The following is a 23333-nucleotide window of genomic DNA, read 5'->3' as shown; positions in this document are numbered from 1 at the left end:
CTGAGCCGACAGCTTCCCAGTAAACACAGACGTGGAAACAAATTCCAGTGCAGGACAACCTCAAGGAAGGTATCTTCTGAGAAGACCACTTAACACCAGACAGCCCCGTGCCCCCTTGCTCCTAAAAGGCCCAAGTTACACTTGTGACGCTTTTGGAACTCTACCCTCTCTTTTTTCCTCAAAGAGTTGACAAGCCTTTGGCTGTCTCATCAACAGTTTCTGATTGCAGCAGTCAGCAGAGGTGGAGTTGCTACCTCTGTAAAATGAAGCAGTATATCTGATATTTTTGTACCATTTCTTCATCAGTCACTATGAAGTAAAACTCAACAAGGAGCAAGTTAATCTTTATTTTTTTGGATGACTGATTAGTTACTTTATTAAAGACATTAACCAACCAAAAACAAATTTGCTGTCAAAAAGCTCAAAGAAGATGAAACCTGAGGGACGCATCAGAATTGGACAAGTTTGAGGACATCACTCAAGATAAACGAGTTTGAATTCAAAGGAAATCCTTTAAAACTTGTTGTACCCGCTCAGTTCTTTTTCTTTTAGAAAATCTTATTTCTGTTTGTCACTCTGTTGAGGCAAAAGTGTCTCAAACGAAGCCAAAGACATTCTTAACTCAAGGTATTTTGATTATGTTTGAACTGCGTTGTGTAACAGTGCAACCAACCATGACTGGCAGCACATACAGAAGTCTCTAGTCGTGCCACAGTGGGCGGTGTTGCCGGACTCATGTACTGAACAGAGCAAGAAAATCCTTTTGTCTGCTGAAGTCTGAGTTAAACTCTTCCACTCTCAGAAACACCAGGTGTATCCCGGGCACTGCAGGGCGTTAGGTAAAGCAGCTCACCTAGTTCCTCACCTTGAGCTCTTTTTTTTTTTTTTTCTTCCCAAGCCTGCACATGGTGCAATGATGGTAAATAACACTCCCTACTGTTCTTGAGGAGGAGACTACAGAGGAGGGGAAAGGGTAGGAAATGACAGAGTGCCTGACAGAATGCAAAGCGCTGGTGACTCCATCCACGCGCAACGGCCACCGCGTCTTCAGCTACACACTAGAAAGCCACACGGCAGCTGCGTTTGCCATCATGAACGAGCTGCGTCTAGAGCGTCAGCTCTGCGATGTGACATTGCGTGTTCGCTACAAAGACTTGGAGGCGGTGGACTTTGTGGCTCACAAGGTGGTGCTGGCTTCTTCCTCCCCAGTCTTCAGGGCCATGTTCACCAATGGCCTAAAAGAGTGCGGAATGGAGTTGGTACCCATCGAGGGGATTCACCCCAGGGTGAGTCCGATGTCAATCTTGACTTAACAGATTTATTTGATTTCATGACGCATGTGTATGGTTGACCACAATTGTTGATGGTTGATTGTATTATGTTCATATCAATACATAGTGATATATTTGAGACTTAAGGAGGAAGAAAAGTGGCACCAGTCTCTTTATTCAAAAGTCACACGTTTAAGTTAAAAATGCTGCATAATGTTGCTTAAAAATATCAAACAATTGCAGTTTCTATGGTAACTGCTATCTTTCATTTCCTAAATCTTTTGTCTGTCTCACCCATTCAGGTTATGGACAGACTAATAGAGTTTGCCTACACAGCCAGCATCTCTGTCGGGGAGAAGTGTGTGATTCATGTGATGAATGGCGCTGTCATGTACCAGATAGATAGCGTTGTTAAGGCCTGCTGTGACTTCCTGGTCCAGCAGCTTGACCCCAGTAATGCAATCGGCATTGCCAGCTTTGCAGAGCAGATTGGTTGCACAGAGCTGCACCAGAAGGCTCGTGAATACATCTATTTGAACTTCAGCCAGGTAAAACTGCATGGCATTTGAAATGGAAATACTGTTCTCAGAAATACTACATAAAACCTCTTTTATACTAAATGCAGAGTACTAAACTTGTATTATGGAGCAAATCTCTGCATCTGTTCCCAGGTGGCAACCCAGGAGGAGTTCTTCAACTTGTCCCACTGCCAGCTGGTGACCCTCATCAGCCGCGATGAGCTCAATGTTCGCTGCGAGTCTGAAGTCTTTCAGGCATGTGTTGACTGGGTACGCTATGACCGAGAAAACCGGCGACCGTATGTCCAGGCCTTACTCCAGGCCGTCCGCTGCCATTCCCTGACCCCCAACTTCCTGCAGGCTCAGCTCCAATCTCTGGACTGGGATCCACAGTGTAAAGACTACCTTGCCCAGATCTTCCAGGACCTCACCCTTCACAAACCCACCAAAGTCAATTCTTGCCGAACTCCCAAGGTGCCACAGCTCATATACACTGCAGGGGGCTATTTCCGTCAGTCCCTCAGCTACCTGGAGGCCTATAATCCCTGTACAGGAACCTGGCTTAGGCTAGCGGACCTGCAGGTTCCCCGGAGTGGCCTGGCAGCCTGTGTGATCAGTGGGCTTTTCTACGCTGTCGGTGGGAGAAACAACGCACCCGATGGCAACATGGACTCAAATGCACTGGACTGCTACAACCCTATGAACAATTGCTGGTTGCCATGTGCACCAATGAGTGTTCCCAGAAACCGAATTGGAGTTGGTGTCATCGACTGTATGATATATGCAGTTGGTGGATCACATGGGTGTTTTCATCATAATAGTGTAGAGAGGTAAGTGAGCGGGGCACCTGTTGGTTTAAGCCAACGTCATTTTTAATCATCAAATCCCCAGAAAAGCCCAAAGGTAAAAGTATCCGGTATTTAGCTTGGGTTTGTCATTGGTGTTACATATTTTAATTATCAGAAACTTAATTTTATGTCGAAACAGATGTCTGCTTCAGTTTGCTTTGAAGCTCATTAATTTGATGATAAACTGTTACTGTAGAGGCTCTGTAGCTGCGCTAAGTGTGCTCATTCAGTAACAAACAGCCAAAAGGAGTTGTGGCTTACAGTCTGTTTACCAGTCTGTTGTTTACTGTAGCCTGTCGATAAGTTCGTCCACATCCTGAACTTTAGTGGTTGTTTTCCTACTTTTGTAAGGAAGAAGAGGAAAGGAAGAAGAATGGGCCATGTTCCCAGTGCTACATACATTTTCGGGAATAATAGGCAGCCCGAGGATTTAAAGAACCCACCCTGTCAAAGAGTCTTGCCAACACAAGTTCAGTCTGGCAGTCCTGCCAGATGGGCGCCACAATCCTTAAACTGTCAGACAACAAATAATATAAATGCTTTTGATTCACAGTTTGAAATGTAACCCAGACATCTGCTTTAGTCATGACATAACACTGACAGAGCAGTGACAAATGGCAAATATTAACCCGGCAAACCACTGTGACGTGTCCAAATGCCCCGGTCATGACTCAGAAAAAAGATATGAACAAGCAGTATACTTGAGTTCATTGTATTGTGGGAACCTCCAGTGTGTTTTTCTCTCTCTGAACTCAGCAACCTGCAGGGGAAAAGGCATTGGCATGATTCATCAGAGAAGCCAGCATGTGTGTGCAGCTGACACCAGGCCAGCTGATGACCGTAGGTTTAACAGGACGTTGATTGTAAAGTAAATTGTTGTTCCCTTCAATAGGTATGATCCAGAAAGGGACCAGTGGCAGCTGGTAGCTCCCATGTTGACACGGCGTATAGGTGTGGGTGTGGCAGTTATCAACCGGCTGCTGTACGCTGTGGGCGGGTTTGATGGGGCCAACCGCCTCAGCTCCTGTGAGTGCTACAATCCTGAGAGGGACGAGTGGAAGACCATGGCCTCAATGAACACCGTGCGCTCAGGAGCTGGTGAGAATAAAATGGAAATCTCCCCCCTTAATGGCTGATTTGTGTCTTTTCAAAAAGCATGAAAAGTTTCATAATTGGACATGCAAGTATCTGTCCACATCTTCAGCTCCATGCATGGCTTTTCATCAGCATCAAGCACCAAGGGAGAGTTAAAACCAGGCAGGAAGGGACTTCTTATAGACAACTGGTGCAGTTGCACGCCACATAACTGCTTGTATCACAGGTCTGATTTCAGCTGGAAAACTTTGTAGTACGTCATACCGAGCTGTCCAAAAAGAAGAAAAAAATAGAAACTGAAATATAACCAGCCAGGAAGAGGAAAAAATGTATCGATCTCCCTCTGTACAGACAATATAAATCAATATTTATCTCTTGCTGAGTCACAATTAAGAAAACCAATATGCTGTTTCTGTTATGGGGGGCTTTTAAATAAGGGTGTTTATATTTGTGTACCCTTAATTACCTCCACTAATGAGATAACTTTGTCAATACCATTTACTTGTCAGCAGGTTGATGCAAAAAAAAAAAAAACAACTAAGGGGTGAACCTCCCTGAACTTGGTGGAGGGGTGTCGCATGGGCCAAGAAAGAAACTAATACATTTTGTGGCAGATTTGTTAAATAGAGAGGGAAAATTACCCGGGATTTTGACCGAGGTCGCCTTGGCAGAGTTTTGCGCTCGTCTTGTGCCTCTGCGTCAGAGTTATGCTGACAGGCAGTGTGTGTTTTGCTGACCGAGCATCCCATATCCCCTCCACCGGTGTAGTTTTTTGTTATAACTCACCTGATAGTTTCTGCTCTGACCTCCTTGTAGGTGTGTGCGCTCTGGGGAATCACATCTTTGTGATGGGCGGCTATGATGGCACCAACCAGCTGAACACAGTGGAGCGATATGATGTGGAAACAGACACATGGAGCTTTGCTGCCTCCATGAGGCACCGGCGCAGCGCTCTAGGAGTGACTGCACTACATGGACGCATCTACGTGCTGGGTGAGTGCAGTGCAACTGCAGTAATAATGGCTGTTTCAGATTTAGGTCCATTTTAGATCAGGGCCAATTAGAAAGGAACTATAGGAGTTGCTTTGACTTGCTGTAAAAAAAAAGTGTTGCTTCATGTATGTGTGACCAGGTCTTGAGAGGCAAGACGATGTGTTTTCTCCTTTTTTTTTTTTTTTTTTTTTTGGTGGACTATGTTGTTTTATTTTTTAAGTCTTTTTGATCCAGAGAAAGTCAGGGTTGAGGCTGCTCAACTATAGCAAATATCAGTATCGTGGTCAATGTCAAGATCATATTCAAAATTTGAACATCACAAAATGTAATGCAGGACAATCATCTAAAATCATTACATTTGACTGACTAATGAGTTGTGTTCATAGTTATTGGAACCCTAAATTGTACTTGAATTTGATGTTTCCCAGCCATAACCTGTGCCGAACACGTAACGGAAACAATGTTCAAAGAACTAAACATCATTATCTTTATCAGGAGGCTACGATGGCAACACTTTCCTGGACAGTGTGGAGCGTTACGACCCAGAGAAGGACACATGGTTGGAGGTAACGCACATGACATCTGGGCGAAGTGGCGTTGGTGTGGCTGTTACCATGGAGCCCTGCCAGAAAGACCTGCCTCAGTGCCAGAAATCTGAGAGCGGTATGGCATCACATCAGTCAGCACCAAGCGGGTTTGGAGCTCACCACAATCAGCATCACAGCGGTGGAAAAGGCACATGAGGCACACCGCTAGACCCTCCTATATGTACATCCATGGGCACTCAAAAAATATATTTATAATTGGAAAAAGGACCCTTACCAGTGAGTCAAAACAGAGGTGAGCTTCCACATGCTGCCACACTGATGGAACACAAGTATTAGTGGTGTGTGATTTTTAAAACTTCTGCATTGATATATGGTAATTGCATTGGTGTATCTGAATCAAGTATGACCCCAGAGTTTTGGGTCCAGTTTTTAAAAGGTGAGCTGTGTATGGCCAAATTCACCAGACCTCAGTCCGTCTGCGTGTTCAGGTCCGAAGTCCTCAGTTATCTCCCAGATCTGACCTGTGAGAGAAAAGGGCTGTGTTCTTAAAAACTAGAGCCATTTTCTGGCTCTGAGTTATCAGGGGCTCTTTATTTATACCGAAGGAGGATTAAAATGATCATGACGTTAAAGAAAAAGAGACAAAGAAGCATGCATTAATACAGGCAGTTTCAAGTGCCATCACAATGGTTGCGTGTGTGAGTGTGTTACTGTCATCAGTATATCGGCTTCAGGTTCTGGGGTTGGAAATTCACCATACAGGGGAGGAATTGTGACCCCAGACAGACACAGGATGAAGCGAAGACATGACAACGGGCCTCTTACAAGAACACCAATCTCCTTCTCCCGCATCCCTGACACGTGTCACACAAGCCCTTTCACAGCACAAATACTGTACATTTCGTGTTCTGTACATTCGCCAAATCATAGCACTTACAAGCCTGTGAGTCATCATATTGAAGAAATTACAACTTCAGCCACTGTCTCATCATCACTAATTCCCAACAAAACAGTCTGATGTTCCTTTAATTCATCGGAATCAATGTAGCAATTTAGTCCATTTATTAAATACGTAAAACACATAGTAGCTTTTTTTAGAGCCTTTTGTTTTTTTTTACTTAGAAATCCACACACACAAAATAACTGCCTCCTGTTTTGTCACATTTGTGTTTGAGGTTAGGCAGCTGCTACTTTGTGAAATTAACGTCTTTCTGTGTTGTTGTTTATGCATGTGGTGGCATGAGAAGTGAAATAAAATATTATTACAAACATGTGAGCATGTTTATGGCGGATTGTCCTGTTTTCATCTTGGTTATTGTGAACATCTTTCCTTGACCATTTTTAACACCTTACCTTGGTAATGATTCCACTTGATCTATTCCAGACCTGCTTTGTGGCATTCTCACATCTTTGAAATAATCAGTGTTTGCTAACCTTTCACTCATGTCAACATCATGGTTGCAGTGTAAGCAGTGCTTTAGTTTAACGCCTTTCCAATTTGGGAAAAAGACAGAAGAAATACTACCCTGGAATTATGTTCATTAGTGATGCACAATGGACTGTGTTTGTTCATGTGGCCAATCGTTTGGGATTTGACCAAGAGCCAACATTTACCATGTCGATTGTCAGTATAGAAACTATTTTGATGATTGTCACATTTTGAACGTACTGGAAAACACCTGACATTGTGAAATGGATTAAAAGCTATGTTTATAGTGCCAGTGCACAAACATGAACCTGCCCAGACTAAGAATGCTATGGAGCTAAATGAGCTATTGAGCTTGAGATGTACATTTGCTTTGAAGTTAAAACTGTAATATTGATGATGTACTTTGTTCTTGGTAAATGTTTAAAGAACTGAATAATTGTACATGGAATAGCCCATATATTATACATTTACTGCATTTTTTTCCTGCTTTATAAGAGACTTAAGCAGTTTTGTTCGTCAGACTGATACATAAAGAAATCAGCGGCATCTGCCACCTCTGACAACGCGCTGATAATATTGTGCATCCCTAGTGTTCATGCCAATGATTGATTAATTCCGCAGATGTTCTTAGATCATTTGCACATGCAAGTGAAGAGAAGACGTCTGAGCAGTTCTTGCACGAGGCCCAAAGTCTCGCATTGGTACAAGAGAACTTAAAAAAGCATGTAGAACCTGTTCCTCTATAACGTGTCTGTAGAGTGCCAAGAGACTGACGACGCAGGTTCTGACCGTGTTTAGAAGAAACGTGATACTGTAGCGTTAAAAACATCTTGTGGAATGTGTTTTAATTTTATTTTTAAATAAAACACTAATTATTCACACAATGGAGAACCACCGGCTACAGTCGACTTTTTGGTTTTCACCTACCAGACCTCAGAAACAGAAGTGACCATGTTTGTTCATTAGTGTTCAAATATTGTTTACTAATGACAACAACAACAAAAATTAAGAAATGTATTTCTAACAGCAATTTAAGCTACAAAGGTTTTTAAGTGATGTTTTGTACATTGATATTCAAAGAAATCTTGTACAGAATTTAACAGCTCACTTTTTTTTATTTATTTGTTGAGATCTGTTGGTTTTCTTGTTCCTCTAAACTGACATCAGCTTTGTATTTGAATTGGACTCTGGTGTTGTGAATAACTAGCATGCATCGTAATGAAGTAGGCATGCTCGTTAATGCTAATTTGGGATGTTTCTTTTGAAATTTAAAAAAAAAACTGCTTTCATTTTGAAAGCAATTCTGTCTGTAGTTGAAATGGAAATAAGAAAATTTAAGGTCTGCTTTGTACATTTCTTTTTTTCCAGCAAACCTACCCTGTACAATAATACATTGTAAAGTAAAAAATATGTTTATTGTACTGCTGTTGTCCTGTAATTCCTTACATTCTGTCATTTAATTGCTTCTTTGTTAGTTCTCGTATGAAGCGTCTTGGCGGCTCTTGGGGGGGGGGGGCTGGCGCGTTATTATACCGTTCAAATATTTTATTTTTCTCTATATTAAACCAGAATACACTGTTACTGATTTAAGCCCTCTGGAGATGACAGTGGACTTATCTTAGGTTTTAATTAGCAGTTTGAATATGTGTGTGTGTGTGTGGGGGGGGGGGGGGGGGGGTTTAAAAGACCACTTATGATAGTTGCCAACAGCATTCATTTTCAGGTGTGGATATTATAGACCATTATTATGTCATCTAAGCTTAAGGATGTGATCCTGCCAAACAGACCACAGGAAATGTTTCAGCTACCATGGAAACATTATTCACTATTCACCCTTTTTTCATCCTCATTCACCCTTTTATCTATCAGTCCCCCTTTTCTGACCACAATTAATCTTTCCTGCGCCACAGTAATACAGTGTTATTAATTTAAAGGTCCAAAACAAGGTAGAGGGAAATAGGAATATTGGTGACTACACTTCTTCCCGTCTTACGATCAGCGAATCTTCAGTTTTAAAATGGTGACAAATTAAAACGTTAGCATGAGAATGACTGATGAATTAAACTCGAACAAAACATAGACAGCACATAGCCTCACAGCAAGAAGGTTCTGGGATCGAGTCCCGGCTCGGGCACGGGATCTTTCTGTGTGGAGTTTGCATGTTCTCCCCGTGCATGCGTGGGGTACTCCGGCTTCCTCCCACAGTCCAAAGACATGCAATTGGGGACGAGGCTGATTGGACTCTAAATTGACCGTAGGTATGAATGTGAGTGTGAATGGTTGTTCGTCTCTGTATGTTGGCCGTGCGATGGACTGGTGACCTGTCCAGGGTGAACCCCGCTTCTAGGACAGGATAGGATAGGATGGGCTCCAGCCCCCTCGCGACCCGTAATAGAAAGGAATAAGCGGAAGACAATGAATGAATGAAAACATAGACAGTCTCATAAAAACAATTGAAATTACGGTATTTGAAATGTATTAATGTGTATCTATGCCACAAATAACTCCGAACCCGCTTTTATTTTTTATGTGGTTTGAAAAATTGGCGTTTCTTGTACACCAAATTCCTCATTGAAGGTGTTCGTATTTTGAAAATCCAGACCGGATGTCGTATTGGCTCGTGGTATTTGACACCGGTGCGCTGGTCTTCTAAAGATGAGAAAAGTCTCGCTGGTCGCACCGGACACAGGTGGATCATCTTCGGACGCAGGTAAGAGACATTTGAATTATTTGAACTCCAGCAGACTTGCTAGTGCCCCGAGTGACGTGAGACGTTCAGGTACCAACTGAAAATTTGGTGTCAGAGTGAAGGACGGTGAGCTGCTGTATGGAAATGTGACACCTGGGGTCTGTCATTTGGCTGTTCGACAAGTCCTTCACCTGAGAATCGGATGTTTACAAGCTTCTTTTAATCACAAGTTTTACGTCGAGCGACCATTGAAATCACCTGAGAGTTGGCTGGCATTCATTGCTTAAATCTGTAAAGTCCCACTTTTAAACAATGATGATTGCGAATTAATTAGGGTCATTATAGATAAATCAGTTTGTTTGTTTGTTTTTTAAAAAAAGGCTGACAGATGTTTTTGCTTCATAAATAAAGTACCAAAAAATATTTGAATAAGAATAAAAGCGACTCTGCCCTCGACTGAAACTGAGATGTTTTCATTTGCCAGACATAGTTGCCAAACTTGTTGATCCACTTTGACTCCAGCGCTGATCCTGCTGCAGCTTGTACATACATTTAAAGTTGAAGACAAATAGTCCATAGGAACTACGGGGATTCCTTACTGACATTAACTCTTTCATCATCAGAGTGGACCAGCAGCCAGGATGATCCCAGTGGGTGAACTCAGGAACCTCGGCATCGAGCAGAACTCCAAGTTTCGGATGTTAAAACCTTGGTGGGATGTTTTCACGGAGTACATATGCATCGCTATGCTGATGATTGGAGTCTTTGGTTGCACCTTGCAGGTGAGTCAGCCAGTCCGTGATCATTGGCTCTTAAATCCTTCAGTGTTGGCAAATGTGGGTAAAACCAGATTTTTCTGACAAGATTGTTACAAACCTCACTCAAAAAAAGACTTTGTTGTGGTATAGTTGTGTTGTATCTGAGTAACAGAGTAGCGTGTTCCCACACGCCCTCCTGAAACACAGACTGATCTTGTCTCTCCTGACCCACTTACTGCCCTTCGCATCACTAACTTGCTGCTTAATGTTTCTCTCACCTCATTTACACGCCTGTGACGTGTCAAATCAGTGTTAAAGAAAAGAGTGAGGTCGTGAGAAGCGATACATGAGGAATAAAATACTGCCACTTATTTCACAGTGAGAAATGTCAGCGTCGCTTTGTTAGAGACAAACAGGATGGTTTTCTTACAGTCTTGAGGAAACACGTCAGAGAGGATCAGTGCACCTGATGGCTTTCTAGACTACACGACCTACAGACTCTACAGGTTTTTCACCTTGCGTGCCTCAATGCCTCAGCATCCTTCAGCTAATTTTGCCAGGGAGAGAGAAGTCCAAGGTGGAACTGTTACTTTGGCAAACTTTAGACAAGCAGTTGAGGATAGATGAGTGGATATTTCTTTATTTATGTATTTGATTGATGTGACAGAGAGCGCAGAGTTGATTTATCGTGAATTTTCTGCTGTTGCAGGATCAAAATACACAGTCAAGCCCTAGATTATTCATACCCCTGACAAATTTTGAGTTACAGTTACTGTAGTTCAACCAGCAAGCTTTTTCTTAGTGAGAGGGGTGAAAAAGAATGCAAGGATCACCACCAAGGCCGTCCTGGTGAATCTGGGCTCTGCTGGTGGCAACGTCTCTAGGCAGACAGCCTGCTGGACACTGCCGGGTTCCACCGATGCAGACCAAGGAGGACGCCATCCTTCAGATAGAGCACTCAAACACCTGCTTGGCCTTTGTAAATGCTCATCTGGGCAAAGAAGAAGACTTCCGCTCTTGTGTTTTATGGTCAGATGAAACAAAAATTGAGTCGTTTGTTCACAATGATGTATCCTGACCCTAAGAACACATCCCCACTGTCAAACGTGGTGGTGGGAACCCAATGCTTTGGGGGTGTTTTTCAGCCGATGGACCATGGAACCAATCGCAGTACACAACACCATGAAAAAAGAACAATAGACCAAGATTCTCAAAGACATCAAGCGGTCTGCAGAGAAACTTGGCTTTGGGCACCAGTGGACATTTCAGCACAACAACCCTAAACGCACAGTAAAAGTGGTGAAGTAATGCTTAGCGCAACAAAAACATGAACGTTTTGCAGCGGCCCAGCCAGAGTCCTGACTTGAATCCAACTGAGAATCTGTGGAGGGAGCTAAAGATCAGGGTGATGGCAAGGAGACCCTCCAACCTGAAAGAGTTGAAGCTCATCTCTGAAGATGAATGGGCAAAAATGCCTGTTTCATTCCCAAACAAGAAAAAAAAAACTTGCTGGTTGAATAAAAGTAACTTTAAGTCAAAATTTGCCAGAAGTATGAATCATTTGGAGCTTGACTGTAAGTATTGATTATGGTGCTGTTGTAAAATAAAATAAAAGCATTTTGACCTTTCAGAGCTGTATATTGAAATTGTTATATACATTTCAGATGTGGTAGATTTTGGTTTTCAGTCGAGCCGTGCCGAGTTTCATCTCTCTCAAGAATGCTAATTTAGCTACAGTCATTAACAAAACCAGTCTTCTCGGGGCAGTGGTGAGGTTTCTCTCCGAGCCTTTCTACCAGAATGTTTTCTATCCCCGGGTAAAGTTCACAGCTTTCATTTGAGTTAGAACCTTGTGACTTTTAGCTACATGTGTAAAGCTCTTTTTCTTTTTTTTATCTACTTTGCTACAATATCCTATTGTCTTTTTATCAGGTTTAAGCCATAAAACTCCTTGGTTCAGTTTAAGAAAACATGATTTGCGTTAAACTTTAACCTTTCACACCAAAACCACACACACAAAGGCTTTCTGGCAGACAGAGAGCCTTGAAAGGAAACAGATACAGGGGAGATTCAGTGAATGTAAAGAATACCAGCCCTCAAAAGGATGTGGTTTGATAAAGAGATAGTTTGTGGGGGAAATTTTTCAGTTTTTCCCGCTTACATGAATCAAAACTATTGACTCCCCACAGACCATTTTCATATTATATGGTGAAGTTAGAAAACAGCAATATTAGGCTAGCTTTGCTAAATAGGTGACCGACTATGAGACCAGATATCCTAATAAAGACCATATGTACGTTTTTAAATGATATAAGTTTTGTAAGGAACAATCTCAGCATCTCAGACTTTGAAAAACTCTACTCTCCCTCTTTTCTGACTTAATGGCCCACTAAGTAACGTCATCTTTTTTACAGATAAAACCTGAGTCCTTGCTATGAAAAGTAATTGCTTTTACACCTCTCCAGGGGGACATTTTTCAGACCCCAACCCTATTTGCTCTTACAATAGATCATCATAGCATTTCTCCATGCTTCCCACCCACTCAATCTCTCCTTCACTCTCCTCAGCTCACCCAAGACAAGATTTCTTGTCTTCCCAGTCCCTTCACCAGCCCGACACCTGAGGTAATCGACTGCAGCCACATCCGGACCTACGGGGATAATGAGACATGGGAGCACACACTGCTCAAACCTGCCAGTCCCGTCATACAGGAGGTGTTTGGACGCAAGAACAATCTGGATATCCACCAGTACGTCTTTGTTAACCACTACTGCTACGAGAGGTTTGTGCACTGGTACGCCAAGTACTTCCCGTACCTGGTTGTGATCCACACTATGATCTTTATGGTCGCAAGCAGCTTTTGGTTCAAGTTCCCTGGGACATCTTCTAAAATTGACCTCTTCGTCACTATCCTTGGGAAATGCTTTGATTCACCGTGGACTACAAGGGCATTAAGCGAGGTTTCTGAGGAAAGAGGAGAGGAGAAATTGTTCAGCTTGAGGAGGAACACACTGTCAAAAGATGCCACAGAACGACAGCCTGATCTGGAGGAGAATGTGGGGCTTCTTAGGTCCATGTCGAACAAATCTAATCCAGACAAAAAAGCACCGGAGTCCCAGCCTGGTCCTTCCCTCTTGGATAAGAAGGAGGGAGAGCAGGCCAAGGCTCTGTTTGAAAAGGTGAAAAAGTTCAGAATGCATGTAGAGGAGGCAGATATCTTGTATGTTATGTATGTGCTACAAACATCACTCAAAGTCTTCAAGTTCCTTTTCATCATTATCTACTCAGCAGCTCTAGCTCCCAACATCGAGATAGTGGTGCGGTGTTTAGTTCCTCCTGAGTTGACTGGTTTTAATATCTACTGCTGTAACCACAACAAAGCCCATCTTTTCTCCAAGCTCGCCTACTGCTACGCCAGCTTTGTAGCCGTGTATGGAATTCTCTGCATCTACACCCTCTACTGGCTCTTCCATCGACCTCTGAAGGAGTACTCCTTTGAGCAGGTCAGGCTGGAGACAGGGATTAACGACATTCCGGACGTGAAGAATGACTTTGCCTTCCTCCTTCACCTTGTGGACCAATATGACTCTCTTTACTCCAAAAGATTTGCCGTCTTTCTGTCTGAGGTCAGTGAGAGTCGCCTCCATCAGCTCAATATCAACTATGAATGGACAGCCAAAAAGCTTCGCGCCCGCCTGTCCAAAAACACCAGTAACCGTACAGAGCTCCATCTGTTAATGTTGCCGGGGCTTCCTGACACAGTCTATGACATTAGCGAAATACAATCCCTCAAACTGGAACAAATTAAAAATGTCACCATCTCCCCTTGTGTGGCAAAACTGGAGTCTCTTCAGGAGTTATCGTTGATATACTGCCCTGCAAAGCTCCAGCTGGCTGCCATGAATCACCTGAAGGAACATTTAAAGGTCCTTTGTGTGTGGTTTGAAAGTTTAGAGGAGGTGCCTCTGTGGATGTACACCCTCCAAGGGCTAGAAGAGTTGCATTTAAATGGTCCATTAACCAATGAAGTGTCCCGAAGTGCCACTCTGGACTCCCTTCGAGTGCTCAAAAGTCTCAGAGTCCTCACCCTTCGCTCCAACCTCACAAAGATCCCACCCAGTGTAGGGGATGTCGCGCAGCAGCTGCAGCGCTTGGGCATCTATAATGAAGGTAGCAAGCTCCAAGGCAGCAGCACCCTGAAGAAGTTAAGCAACCTTGCCTCGCTGGAGCTCGTTGAATGCGATTTGGAGCGTATCCCAAGCGCTGTCTTTAGCTTGAACAATTTAATGGAGTTGGACCTTAAAGAAAACAAACTTTCCACTGTGGAGGAGATTCTGAGCCTTCAGCACTGCCAGCGTCTAGCCACGCTACGTCTGTGGCACAACAAAATCACTTACATCCCTGATCACATCAGTAAGCTGCACACACTGGAGACTCTGGACATTAGCTGGAACAAGCTGAGGATTCTTCCCACGCGATTGTTCTATTGCACCAAGCTCAGACATCTTGATGTCTCCCACAACCAGCTCACCTCCCTCCCAGGCGAGATCGGAATCCTGCAGAGCCTCCAGTTCTTCTCCGCTGCTTTCAACTCTTTGGAGACGCTGCCCGAAGAGTTGTTCTCTTGCAAAAGGCTCAAGTCGCTGGCTCTGGGGAACAACTGCCTGTCATTTCTTCCTTCTAGAGTGGCCAATCTGGCCCAGCTGGTCCGCCTAGAGCTTAAAGGGAACCGCCTGGAGTCCCTTCCTGTGGAGATAGGGGACTGTCCCCTGCTGACTCACAGTGGGCTGATAGTGGAGGACAGCCTGATTGATCTGTTACCATCAGAAACACGCAGCAGGTTGACTAGTCGCTGAGTGATGATGATGAGCGACACAGAATGACTCTACAACTATTACCAAAATCTTAACCGAGCACCAAAGGATAACCAAAACTCAGCTTCAGCTTTTTTCTAAAATCTGGATGCACATTTGGAAGATAATATCGATGATTTTCACAGAGATGCCTTTTTTAATGTAAATATTTTTTCATGTTAGGGGGCAGCATGGCTCAGAGGTAGAGTGGCCGTCTAGCAACTGAAGGGTCGCTGGTTCGATCCTCACCTCCCCCGGTGGCCATGTCCAAGTAACCTTGAGCAAAATACGGAACCCCTAAATGCTCCTGATGACACCCCCCCCCCCCCCGCAACCCTTAATGGATTAGCAGTACAGAAAATAGATGAATGGATGGATTTTTACATGTTAACAGGTGACCTGTGAATACCTCTTCACAATTGTATTTGTATGTTTTGTTGTGTTTTACTGGGGTTGGCAGGAGTGAGCTTGTCACTGTGGATGAGACAGGGCTCAAATATTTACAAAAATAAAACCAGAGAGTAAACCGTGATCTTCAAATCACCATGGACCAGTGTTTTCATACAGGCATGTCTACTGAGCGTGTTTCCTAAGGGACACATTTTTTTCTACCTGTTGGACAGGTTTGTGTTTTCCCACAGCTCAGTGTCTCATGTTGCTCCCGTCCAGGTATTAAACAGTTCAAGGGAGAAAAAGCTTTTCAGTAGTGAAAGAAATGGCTGTTCATCTCTCTGTTTACATGCTGAGCCAGATGGTGAAAACACTGACTTCATACGTATGACGAAGGATCAGGCGAGGCTAAATCATCACATTCTCTGATCAACAAGATAAAGTAGCGCAAGAAGGAAAATAAAACTGCAGCCTTTGTAATGAGTCATGAGTGTCACTGTGACTGGTAATAATATACATGTTCATGAGAGGTGTCCCTGAGATTCAGATCAGTCTTATCACTCCCTTGTCAGCACAATGAAACAATTACAAGGTAATCTGGACTTGAATTCCAGGCAATATAAATGTACTGGTACATATTTCAACCAGAAGACACTGCGAACTCATCAAGGGTGCCCACACTTTTTACCTTAGAAGGTCCAAACTCAAAGTAAATGTTGATCTGAGGGCCAAAAACAAACATGTATCAGTGAGTGAACCACTGCCTCTTTTTTTTCCTTTTTCTGTTACTCTTTATATCCAACGACGCAGAAAACAAAACATTTACTGTGTATTTACTCCATATTTTCTTTATTGTTTATTCATTTATGACATCTGATTTGCCCACTCTGACCTCATGGTGGGCTAAATTTTGCCCCCGGGTCTCACTTTGGACAGCCCTGTTCGAGATCAACATCGTTGTACACGGAAGTGTCTTTTGGACACCACACTTAAAAGAGGAAGTTTTCCTTTCCAGGAAGTCACTGTGTCACTCGTGTGGCTATTCTTTCATTGCAAGTTGAAGATTAAGGGATGACGTGCCCTGAAAATCCATTCAGTCAAACAAGCTTTTATAATGAGCTGGTTTCTGAGATTCTTTCTGACAGCCTGAATAACAAGCCTGTCCTCAGCCGGCGCTGCAGTCGTGTTCTAGCTTGCAGGGCTGCAAAGATCCCACCAGGCAGTAAACAGGCATGCTTCAGGATGACAAAAGTAAACACTGACGTTGCCTGTGCGCTCACACACCTCCATGCTCTCAAAAGCATTGCTTTGGGGTTTTTTCCCCTCATATTTTAACATCTACAGGTGAGTGACAAATTGAAGCAAAATCAAAGTGTTAGACTGAAGATTCAGAACAGGATGAGTTGAAACTTGCAACTTCTTGCGATGCAGCCATCTGCAGCGTTCAGACAGTTTACACCGCTGCAACCAGACCATTGCACATTTAAGCAATGGTGAGCTTGACCAGAGCTGGAAAAGGCCAGTTTACTTTTCCTGCAACTGTCTCATCTAGTTATGAACCTTGATGTAAAGCGGTCTTCAATTAGAGGAGGAATGAAGGCGTTATGATCTCTCAACAGCCATCAAATAATTGAGGCGTAACCCTGTTTCTCTTTTGTTCAGGTTTCCCTTGTCCGTTGATGGAGTTGAGCAGAATAATGGAGTTTAAGTTTTCAAATAGAAGGACAAAGACAGAGAGACTGAACCGTGGAAACTATGCATGATGTCACAATGCTCAGCCAATCATTTCTTATCCTCTCACCCAAAGTGTCAAATGTGCCACTAGCATGACTGAGGTTAAGCTGGAAATCATCGACAGCATCTGGTTGCTCTGAGAGGGAGGAGGGGACATCTTCAGCTGGAGGTGGAGTCTGAAGGAGTCTGAGACTTCAGCGCTGCTCGTCCCAACGCGGTTCCTGTGATTGAGGAGGAACTCACGCAGCTGGAACAAGGAGAGGAGTAACCTGGATCCTTTACAGTATCCCACCATCTTTGAATTCAGTTTTTACGGAGTTGGAACAGAACCATGAAATGATGATGAGATGCTTGAAGTTACCATTGAGACTGTTTTGTTGTTAAATTCTTCTTAAGTTCTTAAATAAGATTAAAAGAAAGTAACATCTGGTAAGAATGAATGATACTAGACTGTAAAAGCAGCCAAATGGGAGGTTTTTTGCAAGGAAAAACTACACAAACTACTGATTATATCCCAAATTTGTTGCAGCCCCAGCTGTAACAGGCACTGGAGCAGGTGGCCGTGTTCTCAGATGAAGTTCTCAGTCGCTCAACGTGTGTGTGCGCCTGAGAGAAGGACTCAGCATTTATCTTACTTGCTCACATCTAAGGTTGCATCCTCTCCAACTTGCTACTACAACAGTATTTGTTCAGGGAGTGTTTACACACCCGCACACCCACGTGAGTGCTCGGCCAAATCAGGCAGCTCTAACTAGTCGTTGGCGTGTGTGACTACCATGTTTACGTGACAAAGCATGGTGGGAAATATCGTGGGGGGGGGGGGGTAATCTTTTCTCTACTCATGAGCTACAGCTGAGTCGGCCATAAACAGTCTAAGCTGATATTTGACGGTGTCAGTCTGACATGTAGAGGCATTTAGTGAAGAAAAATAAAATCTTCTGTTCCGATTTTTTTTAATTTCTCACCACTTTTTAAGTTTAAAAAGTTTTTAAGTAAAAGTACAGAAGCAAATGTGTGTAGCATTTCTTTCTTCTGATGATCTCTTTATTGATAATGCTTTTTATTATTGCTTTTAGGTTCTTTTTTAAGAACAGTATTTGCTGAATTATGACTGGTAGCACCTACAACGCTATAAACCCAATTCATTTGTGGTTATGAACCCAATAGGAGGATGTATAAACATTGAAGTTAATTTTCATTGAGGTTTTTTTTTTGTTTTTAAGTAAAGTTTTCTGTTATTAATTAAATGAAAATGACTTTTTCGCTGAATGTAACTGTGAGCTAAATTTACTTAGAGTACTTAAAATAATAGTACTATGATCAGAGTAGTGGTCATGTGAGTGAAATATTACTTTACAGTAATACTGTTATGTTTCGGGGGGGCAGTTGCAATTCATCTGATGAGTAAATTATGAAATTAGGCAAATGATGATGTAGATGTAAATCTATTTTAACGTGTTTCAGAGGAGATTGGTAGTTCTTATAGGAAGCTATTGTAACTGCGCAGTAGCCAACGCACGTGTACTTCCTATGACATCACAGGCCTCCCTGCAGCACGGCCCTTCAACTTGTATCTCCTCTCTCAGCTTGAGAAGTTGGCTCCTGGCACGCTGCAAACAATAACCCGATTGTGGCACACGAGGTCGGAGGACAACCTTTGGCAGCGAGTGCCACCGTTACCTACAAGCCCGACAAAGCAGGGCCCTCATTCACCTGGAGCTCCTGTCCAGCTACCGTGGGATCTTTTAAAGGCCTTTTATGCTGCAGCACATTCCAGTGTGTGGTTATTATTAATGCCCTTGATTATTCACCTTGGCTGGAGTCTTCAGGATGCAGCTAATACAGTTAGCAGACTTTTACAGAGGTTTCCTGAAGGCAGTTATTCTCCTTTTTTTTTTTTAATGCTAGGTTTTGTCTGAGCCACTATCCCGAGTGTGTACACAAAAGCATGATACTGTTACCAGTGTGACAGGAGGAATGATACCATTGAGGTGATGCACACACACACACACACACACACACACACACACACACACACACACACGGTCTGATTTGAGTAACAAATGCCTGCGGTCACAAGTGCCTGTGTCACGCGCCTTTTAATGAGGAAGTACTTGAAGCTGGTCGCTCATCAGGGCCTGACAGGTTGTTGTCCTGTAAGATGAGCTTGCTTTGGGATTCCTGCACCTTTCCTGAGCACAACTCTGAAGAAATGATCAACATCGGTCAAACTGCATCGTTTTCAACTGTTCCACTGATAGTTTTGATCCATTTTGAACATTTTATATGGAGGGTAACCCTCAGTCTTCGTGGACTAAAAATACATTTACTTATTTGAAGGGGTTTTCCTCCATTTAATGAAACACGACAGTACCACCAATCCAAAGATTAAGTATGTCAGATATTAAAAGCACAAATGAACTCATGACAACCTGAATATCAAAATATCAGTGTTGTGGTTTTCCACTTCTCAAAAACCCTGATTTTATCTTTCAAATTTAGCTATTTTTTGTGATTGTAAAATGTAGAGTTCTGAAGACTAATCTGAACAAAAAATAAAGTTGGTTTTTTTCTATACTAAAAATAGTCTTTGAAGACTTTACTAAACACTGCACCGGCTGTTTTGGCTTCCTTATAGAGCTTTAGATCATTGAAGCATTGAAGGCAGAAAAAAAAAAGAGCCCGTTTTCAGACGAGTCGGAATTATAACACCACGTGGGAAAGTTGAAAGCGTCTGAAATCTCTCTCTTACACACAGCTGCTGAAACCAATCCACCAGAAATAAAAACAGACTTCACAACTTCAACACTTTATTTTGTGCTTTCATCTTCAAATAGCGAAGTGAATCATTTCACTTTTGATTTAAAAGTATTTGTATAAATAACATTTCAACCAATCACAATAAATGTTGCTATTTACAAAGTCACAGCGATATTCACTTCTATTCCAACAATAAATAAGAGTAGATTCAAAGTCTACGTTCGTCTAATTAAAAGAAAACAACTATGCAAAGCAATCAGGGTGCACCATTTCAAGTTTTTGTAAAATGAGAAAACACAATTCATCAACTGTTACGATTCACTGGAAATAATGCGATAAAACACTGGGGGGTTGGGGGGGGAACTATCTACAAATGTGCACTCCCAGTTCACAGGGAAAACAGATATATATTTGTATGTAAGGTGCCTAAATTGCACTGTGCAAAAGAGGTGTCTACTGTATATAGCCACCCATCCACTGAAAATAAGCTGCCAAGACAATATGTCCTGTGTCACACATTAATGTTAATGAGCCACTATTAACAAAACAATAATCCTTTACACAGCAATGAATTCAAGTCACCAGGTCTGAAGCAAAAATGATGAGGTTGAGGTTGCCGAGCAGGCAGCACGTACTAGCTGTGAATGTGAGCAAAGAGGAGGTCAATCATGTCGGGCATGCATGAAGCTCGAGCCACGTCTATCGCTGTCTGCCCGCTGACGTTGGCGTGCTTCAGGTCGGACCGCGGGGCCAAGAACTCCACAACATCCCGGTGGCCTTCTCGAATGGCAATGTGGATGGGTAAAGCGCCGGTGTGGTCCGGGATGTTTACTGAAGCCCCATACTCCACCAGAACCTGCAGGGTGTCCAGGAATCCTGTACGGGCTGCATCGTGGACCGGCGCTATCCCGTGTTTGTCCTGGATGTTGGGGTCTGCACCTTTCTCCAACAGCAAACCAGCGACTTTGGAGTTCCCCATCATCATCACCTGTAGAAGAGAACACAGCACAGTGATGGGTTATGATTCTGTTCCTAAGATAGAACCGTTCTTTCACAGTTCCATGCTAAGAATCTCTAAAGAACACCCCAACCCTCATTAGTTTTTCATCTTCAGATTGTGAGTGCCCACAGTCAAAGTATGAAAGGGGAAATATCTGAGTTAGACACAAGAAGTTTATTGATCCAAACGTAAAGAAAACAAGTTTGTCGGCTTAAAAATATGGGGGAAAAAATACATATGTGACTGCTGACGTTACATCTGGTTGATATGACTTCATGAATGAGGCGTTCAACACCGCACTGCTTCATTTGTGATGTCATATTTTACCACCATCTAAACAGTTTAAGCTCAAGTGTAGCAACTGCGTTTGGTCAAATTGTGATTTTGATGATATTTACATTAATTTCTCATCAATGTTATTAAACAACAATTTTAATAGTCAGTGATTACTTATGCAGCAGTTGGGGTCTTAGAAAGCAGAACAGATGATTTATTCTTAACTCTATTGTTTGGATACCAAACGCCATCAGGCCATGACAATAAAGCCTAAACTAGGGCTGTGCAATCAAAATTTCATAGCAATGTGGATTACTGCAATTTTCAAATCACAGGAAGGAGAAATATTTATTTAAGGCAGTGTAAGACATGTCCTGCCTACACCTGGTATTCTACTGACTTAAGAAAACGTCTTTGTTTTATACAAATCGCCACAAAAATCCCACCGTTAACATTTGAACGGCTCTTTCAACAACAGGGAAAAGTCCTCCAAAAAATAATGCTAAAATAAACTGGGGGCACAGTCTCGTTGAATCATGTAGAAAAAACAGGATTAGAACTTTTGTAATGTTTACACTTGACTCATGGCTTCTGCTTTACATGTGATTACAATTATGACTATGTGCCTCTTTCTACTCTTAAAAAAATAAAACGTTTTCATTGACGGGAGATATATATATATATATAGATATATCTATATATCTATATCTATATCTATATCTATATAGATATAGATATAGATATAGATATATCTATATCTATATATAGATATAGATATAGATATAGATATTCTTTTTGCTCAATTACTTTGCTTTCGGGTACAATGTCAAGATTTTTGTTGTTTTTTTAAATTCGAAATAGAAAAAGATAAGAATAGTCCCAAGCGCTTGAATGCACAAATATCAAGTGGAATGTTTACTTATACTTTTGATGCTTAAATAAACATCAAATACTTCTCTATTTTCTACAAAAGCAGAATTTCGAAAAACGTGACTTTTTCCAGAAAAGTATTCTATCAAGGTATTTCTACTTTATCCAAAGTAAAAGGTACGTCTTCACCAAAAACTGAATCTTCCTTTCGAACGTTTCCAGTGAACATGAATTGGTATTTATTGCCTTCATAAACGTAGGCTGAGGCTTTAAATATCTGGTGCTGTAACATATTAATAACAAGCCAGTCATCGACAGGAAACGCTAAACGGCTGTGTTACGATATTAAAACCAATCGAATGAAACTAATAAATGTGTGCTTGTGAAGTCTCCGAATAAATGATGCATTAAATATAACTCACCTGAAGCGCAGTCCTGCCGAATTCATTGAGAGTATCGGGATGCACCCTGCATTCCTCCAGGATCCTCCGCACCTCGCTGGTGTTCCCTTTGGCCGCTGCCCCCGTCAAAGCTTTACCGGCATCCATCTGACTAAGGACCATTATAGTCTATTTTTATGTCTGTTCGGTAGGAGATGAAAAACTATTACGATGATAACCCAAACAGGACGTCTTGGTGAACGCAACATCAGCGTTGAAGAGTACAGAAGCGGAGCTATGCTGGTATTCACTAACAGTAACGTAAGCTACAGCTAGCTACTACGAGTAACAGCATCCGGCTAGCTTCATTGACGCCATATTATCCGGCTCTGTTAGCTTGGCGTAATATTGAGGTCGTTTACAAAGCTTGCGTTTAAACACCAGGTTCCGCCAGACAATGGACTTAATTCCGGGAGAGCCCTGATGTCAATGTATCTCACAGACGATTAGCATCCAGGCTAACAGCTAACACGGAGAAGGGGGAAACTACACACAAAGCCTACCTTGATGCGTTCTTTCAGAGTCCCACCGTCGCCAAGATTTTTATCCCGCTGCTTCTAATGACCAGTAATTTTTAAATAAATCCCAAACAAGTGCGGTTTATCGACATTAGAATAATACATTTGCGCGCTGAGATCTACACAGCGGTGTCCCCAGACTACAATTTACAAACATTGGAGAAAACGCACGTTGACCAATCACAGCTCGCCTGGAGGGTGTTGCTTTTCCATATAAGGTAAAATGGGTGGAGCTACAACTCTGTTACTACACTATCCCTGTGGCAACAGAAGCAGTTGACCAATCAGAGCACGCAACGAAGAAAGCGGGCGATTCGTATACGTTGATGACTTCAAAGGCAGT

The 23333-nt window shown here is 42.5% G+C and overlaps 3 protein-coding genes across 5 annotated transcripts; 2 read left to right on the top strand and 1 right to left on the bottom strand.

The window, feature by feature from the left end:
* Positions 1–980: 980 nt before the first annotated feature.
* Positions 981–8112, top strand: keap1b (kelch-like ECH-associated protein 1b). Its single transcript, XM_086211182.1, has 6 exons — positions 981–1286; positions 1574–1819; positions 1943–2619; positions 3530–3735; positions 4549–4725; positions 5221–8112. The coding sequence occupies exons 1-6, from the start codon at positions 981–983 to the stop codon at positions 5466–5468; spliced, it is 1860 nt and encodes a 619-aa protein (XP_086067308.1). The 3' UTR covers positions 5469–8112.
* Positions 8113–9263: 1151 nt separating this feature from the next.
* LOC147257331 (volume-regulated anion channel subunit LRRC8E) lies at positions 9264–17946 on the top strand. Of its 2 annotated transcripts, XR_015117584.1 has the most exons (4): positions 9264–9412; positions 10015–10173; positions 12717–15396; positions 17055–17946. XR_015117584.1 is itself a non-coding variant. In XM_086211181.1 (3 exons), the coding sequence occupies exons 2-3, from the start codon at positions 10033–10035 to the stop codon at positions 15003–15005; spliced, it is 2430 nt and encodes an 809-aa protein (XP_086067307.1). In that variant the 5' UTR covers positions 9264–9412; positions 10015–10032; the 3' UTR covers positions 15006–17946. The 2 variants fall into 2 exon arrangements, 1 of the variants encoding a protein (XP_086067307.1); XM_086211181.1 differs by having other exon boundaries at positions 12717–17946.
* Positions 17947–19936: 1990 nt separating this feature from the next.
* Positions 19937–23245, bottom strand: cdkn2d (cyclin-dependent kinase inhibitor 2D (p19, inhibits CDK4)). Of its 2 annotated transcripts, none has more exons than XM_086210172.1 (3): positions 22976–23245; positions 22455–22613; positions 19937–20874 (listed from the first exon to the last, which is right to left on the bottom strand). In XM_086210172.1, the coding sequence occupies exons 2-3, from the start codon at positions 22593–22595 to the stop codon at positions 20521–20523; spliced, it is 495 nt and encodes a 164-aa protein (XP_086066298.1). In that variant the 5' UTR covers positions 22596–22613; positions 22976–23245; the 3' UTR covers positions 19937–20520. The 2 variants fall into 2 exon arrangements, with proteins under 2 accessions (XP_086066298.1, XP_086066299.1); XM_086210173.1 differs by having other exon boundaries at positions 22455–22584.
* Positions 23246–23333: the final 88 nt, after the last annotated feature.

Source organism: Aulostomus chinensis, chromosome 8, assembly GCF_037954235.1.
Source record: "Aulostomus chinensis isolate RoL2024-O1b breed Wild chromosome 8, RoL_Achi_v1.0, whole genome shotgun sequence".
NCBI classification, from domain to species: Eukaryota; Metazoa; Chordata; class Actinopteri; order Syngnathiformes; family Aulostomidae; genus Aulostomus; species Aulostomus chinensis.
The sequence above is the reverse complement of the archived record's forward strand: the minus strand, read 5'-3'. Positions and strand labels throughout refer to the sequence as shown.

What these genes read in the sequence shown, in the direction of transcription:
- LOC147257331 (XM_086211181.1), top strand. Translation starts at nt 10,033, where the DNA reads ATGATCCCAGTGGGTGAACTCAGGAACCTCGGCATCGAGCAGAACTCC. An exon ending in TCTTTGGTTGCACCTTGCAG is followed by an intron (nt 10,174 to 12,716) that starts GTGAGTCAGCCA and finishes CACTCTCCTCAG; the next exon opens with CTCACCCAAGACAAGATTTC.
- cdkn2d (XM_086210172.1), bottom strand. Translation starts at nt 22,595, where the DNA reads ATGGTCCTTAGTCAGATGGATGCCGGTAAAGCTTTGACGGGGGCAGCG. An exon ending in TCGGCAGGACTGCGCTTCAG is followed by an intron (nt 20,875 to 22,454) that starts GTGAGTTATATT and finishes TCTCTTCTACAG; the next exon opens with GTGATGATGATGGGGAACTC.
- keap1b (XM_086211182.1), top strand. Translation starts at nt 981, where the DNA reads ATGACAGAGTGCCTGACAGAATGCAAAGCGCTGGTGACTCCATCCACG. An exon ending in TCGAGGGGATTCACCCCAGG is followed by an intron (nt 1,287 to 1,573) that starts GTGAGTCCGATG and finishes TCACCCATTCAG; the next exon opens with GTTATGGACAGACTAATAGA. An exon ending in TGGACGCATCTACGTGCTGG is followed by an intron (nt 4,726 to 5,220) that starts GTGAGTGCAGTG and finishes TATCTTTATCAG; the next exon opens with GAGGCTACGATGGCAACACT.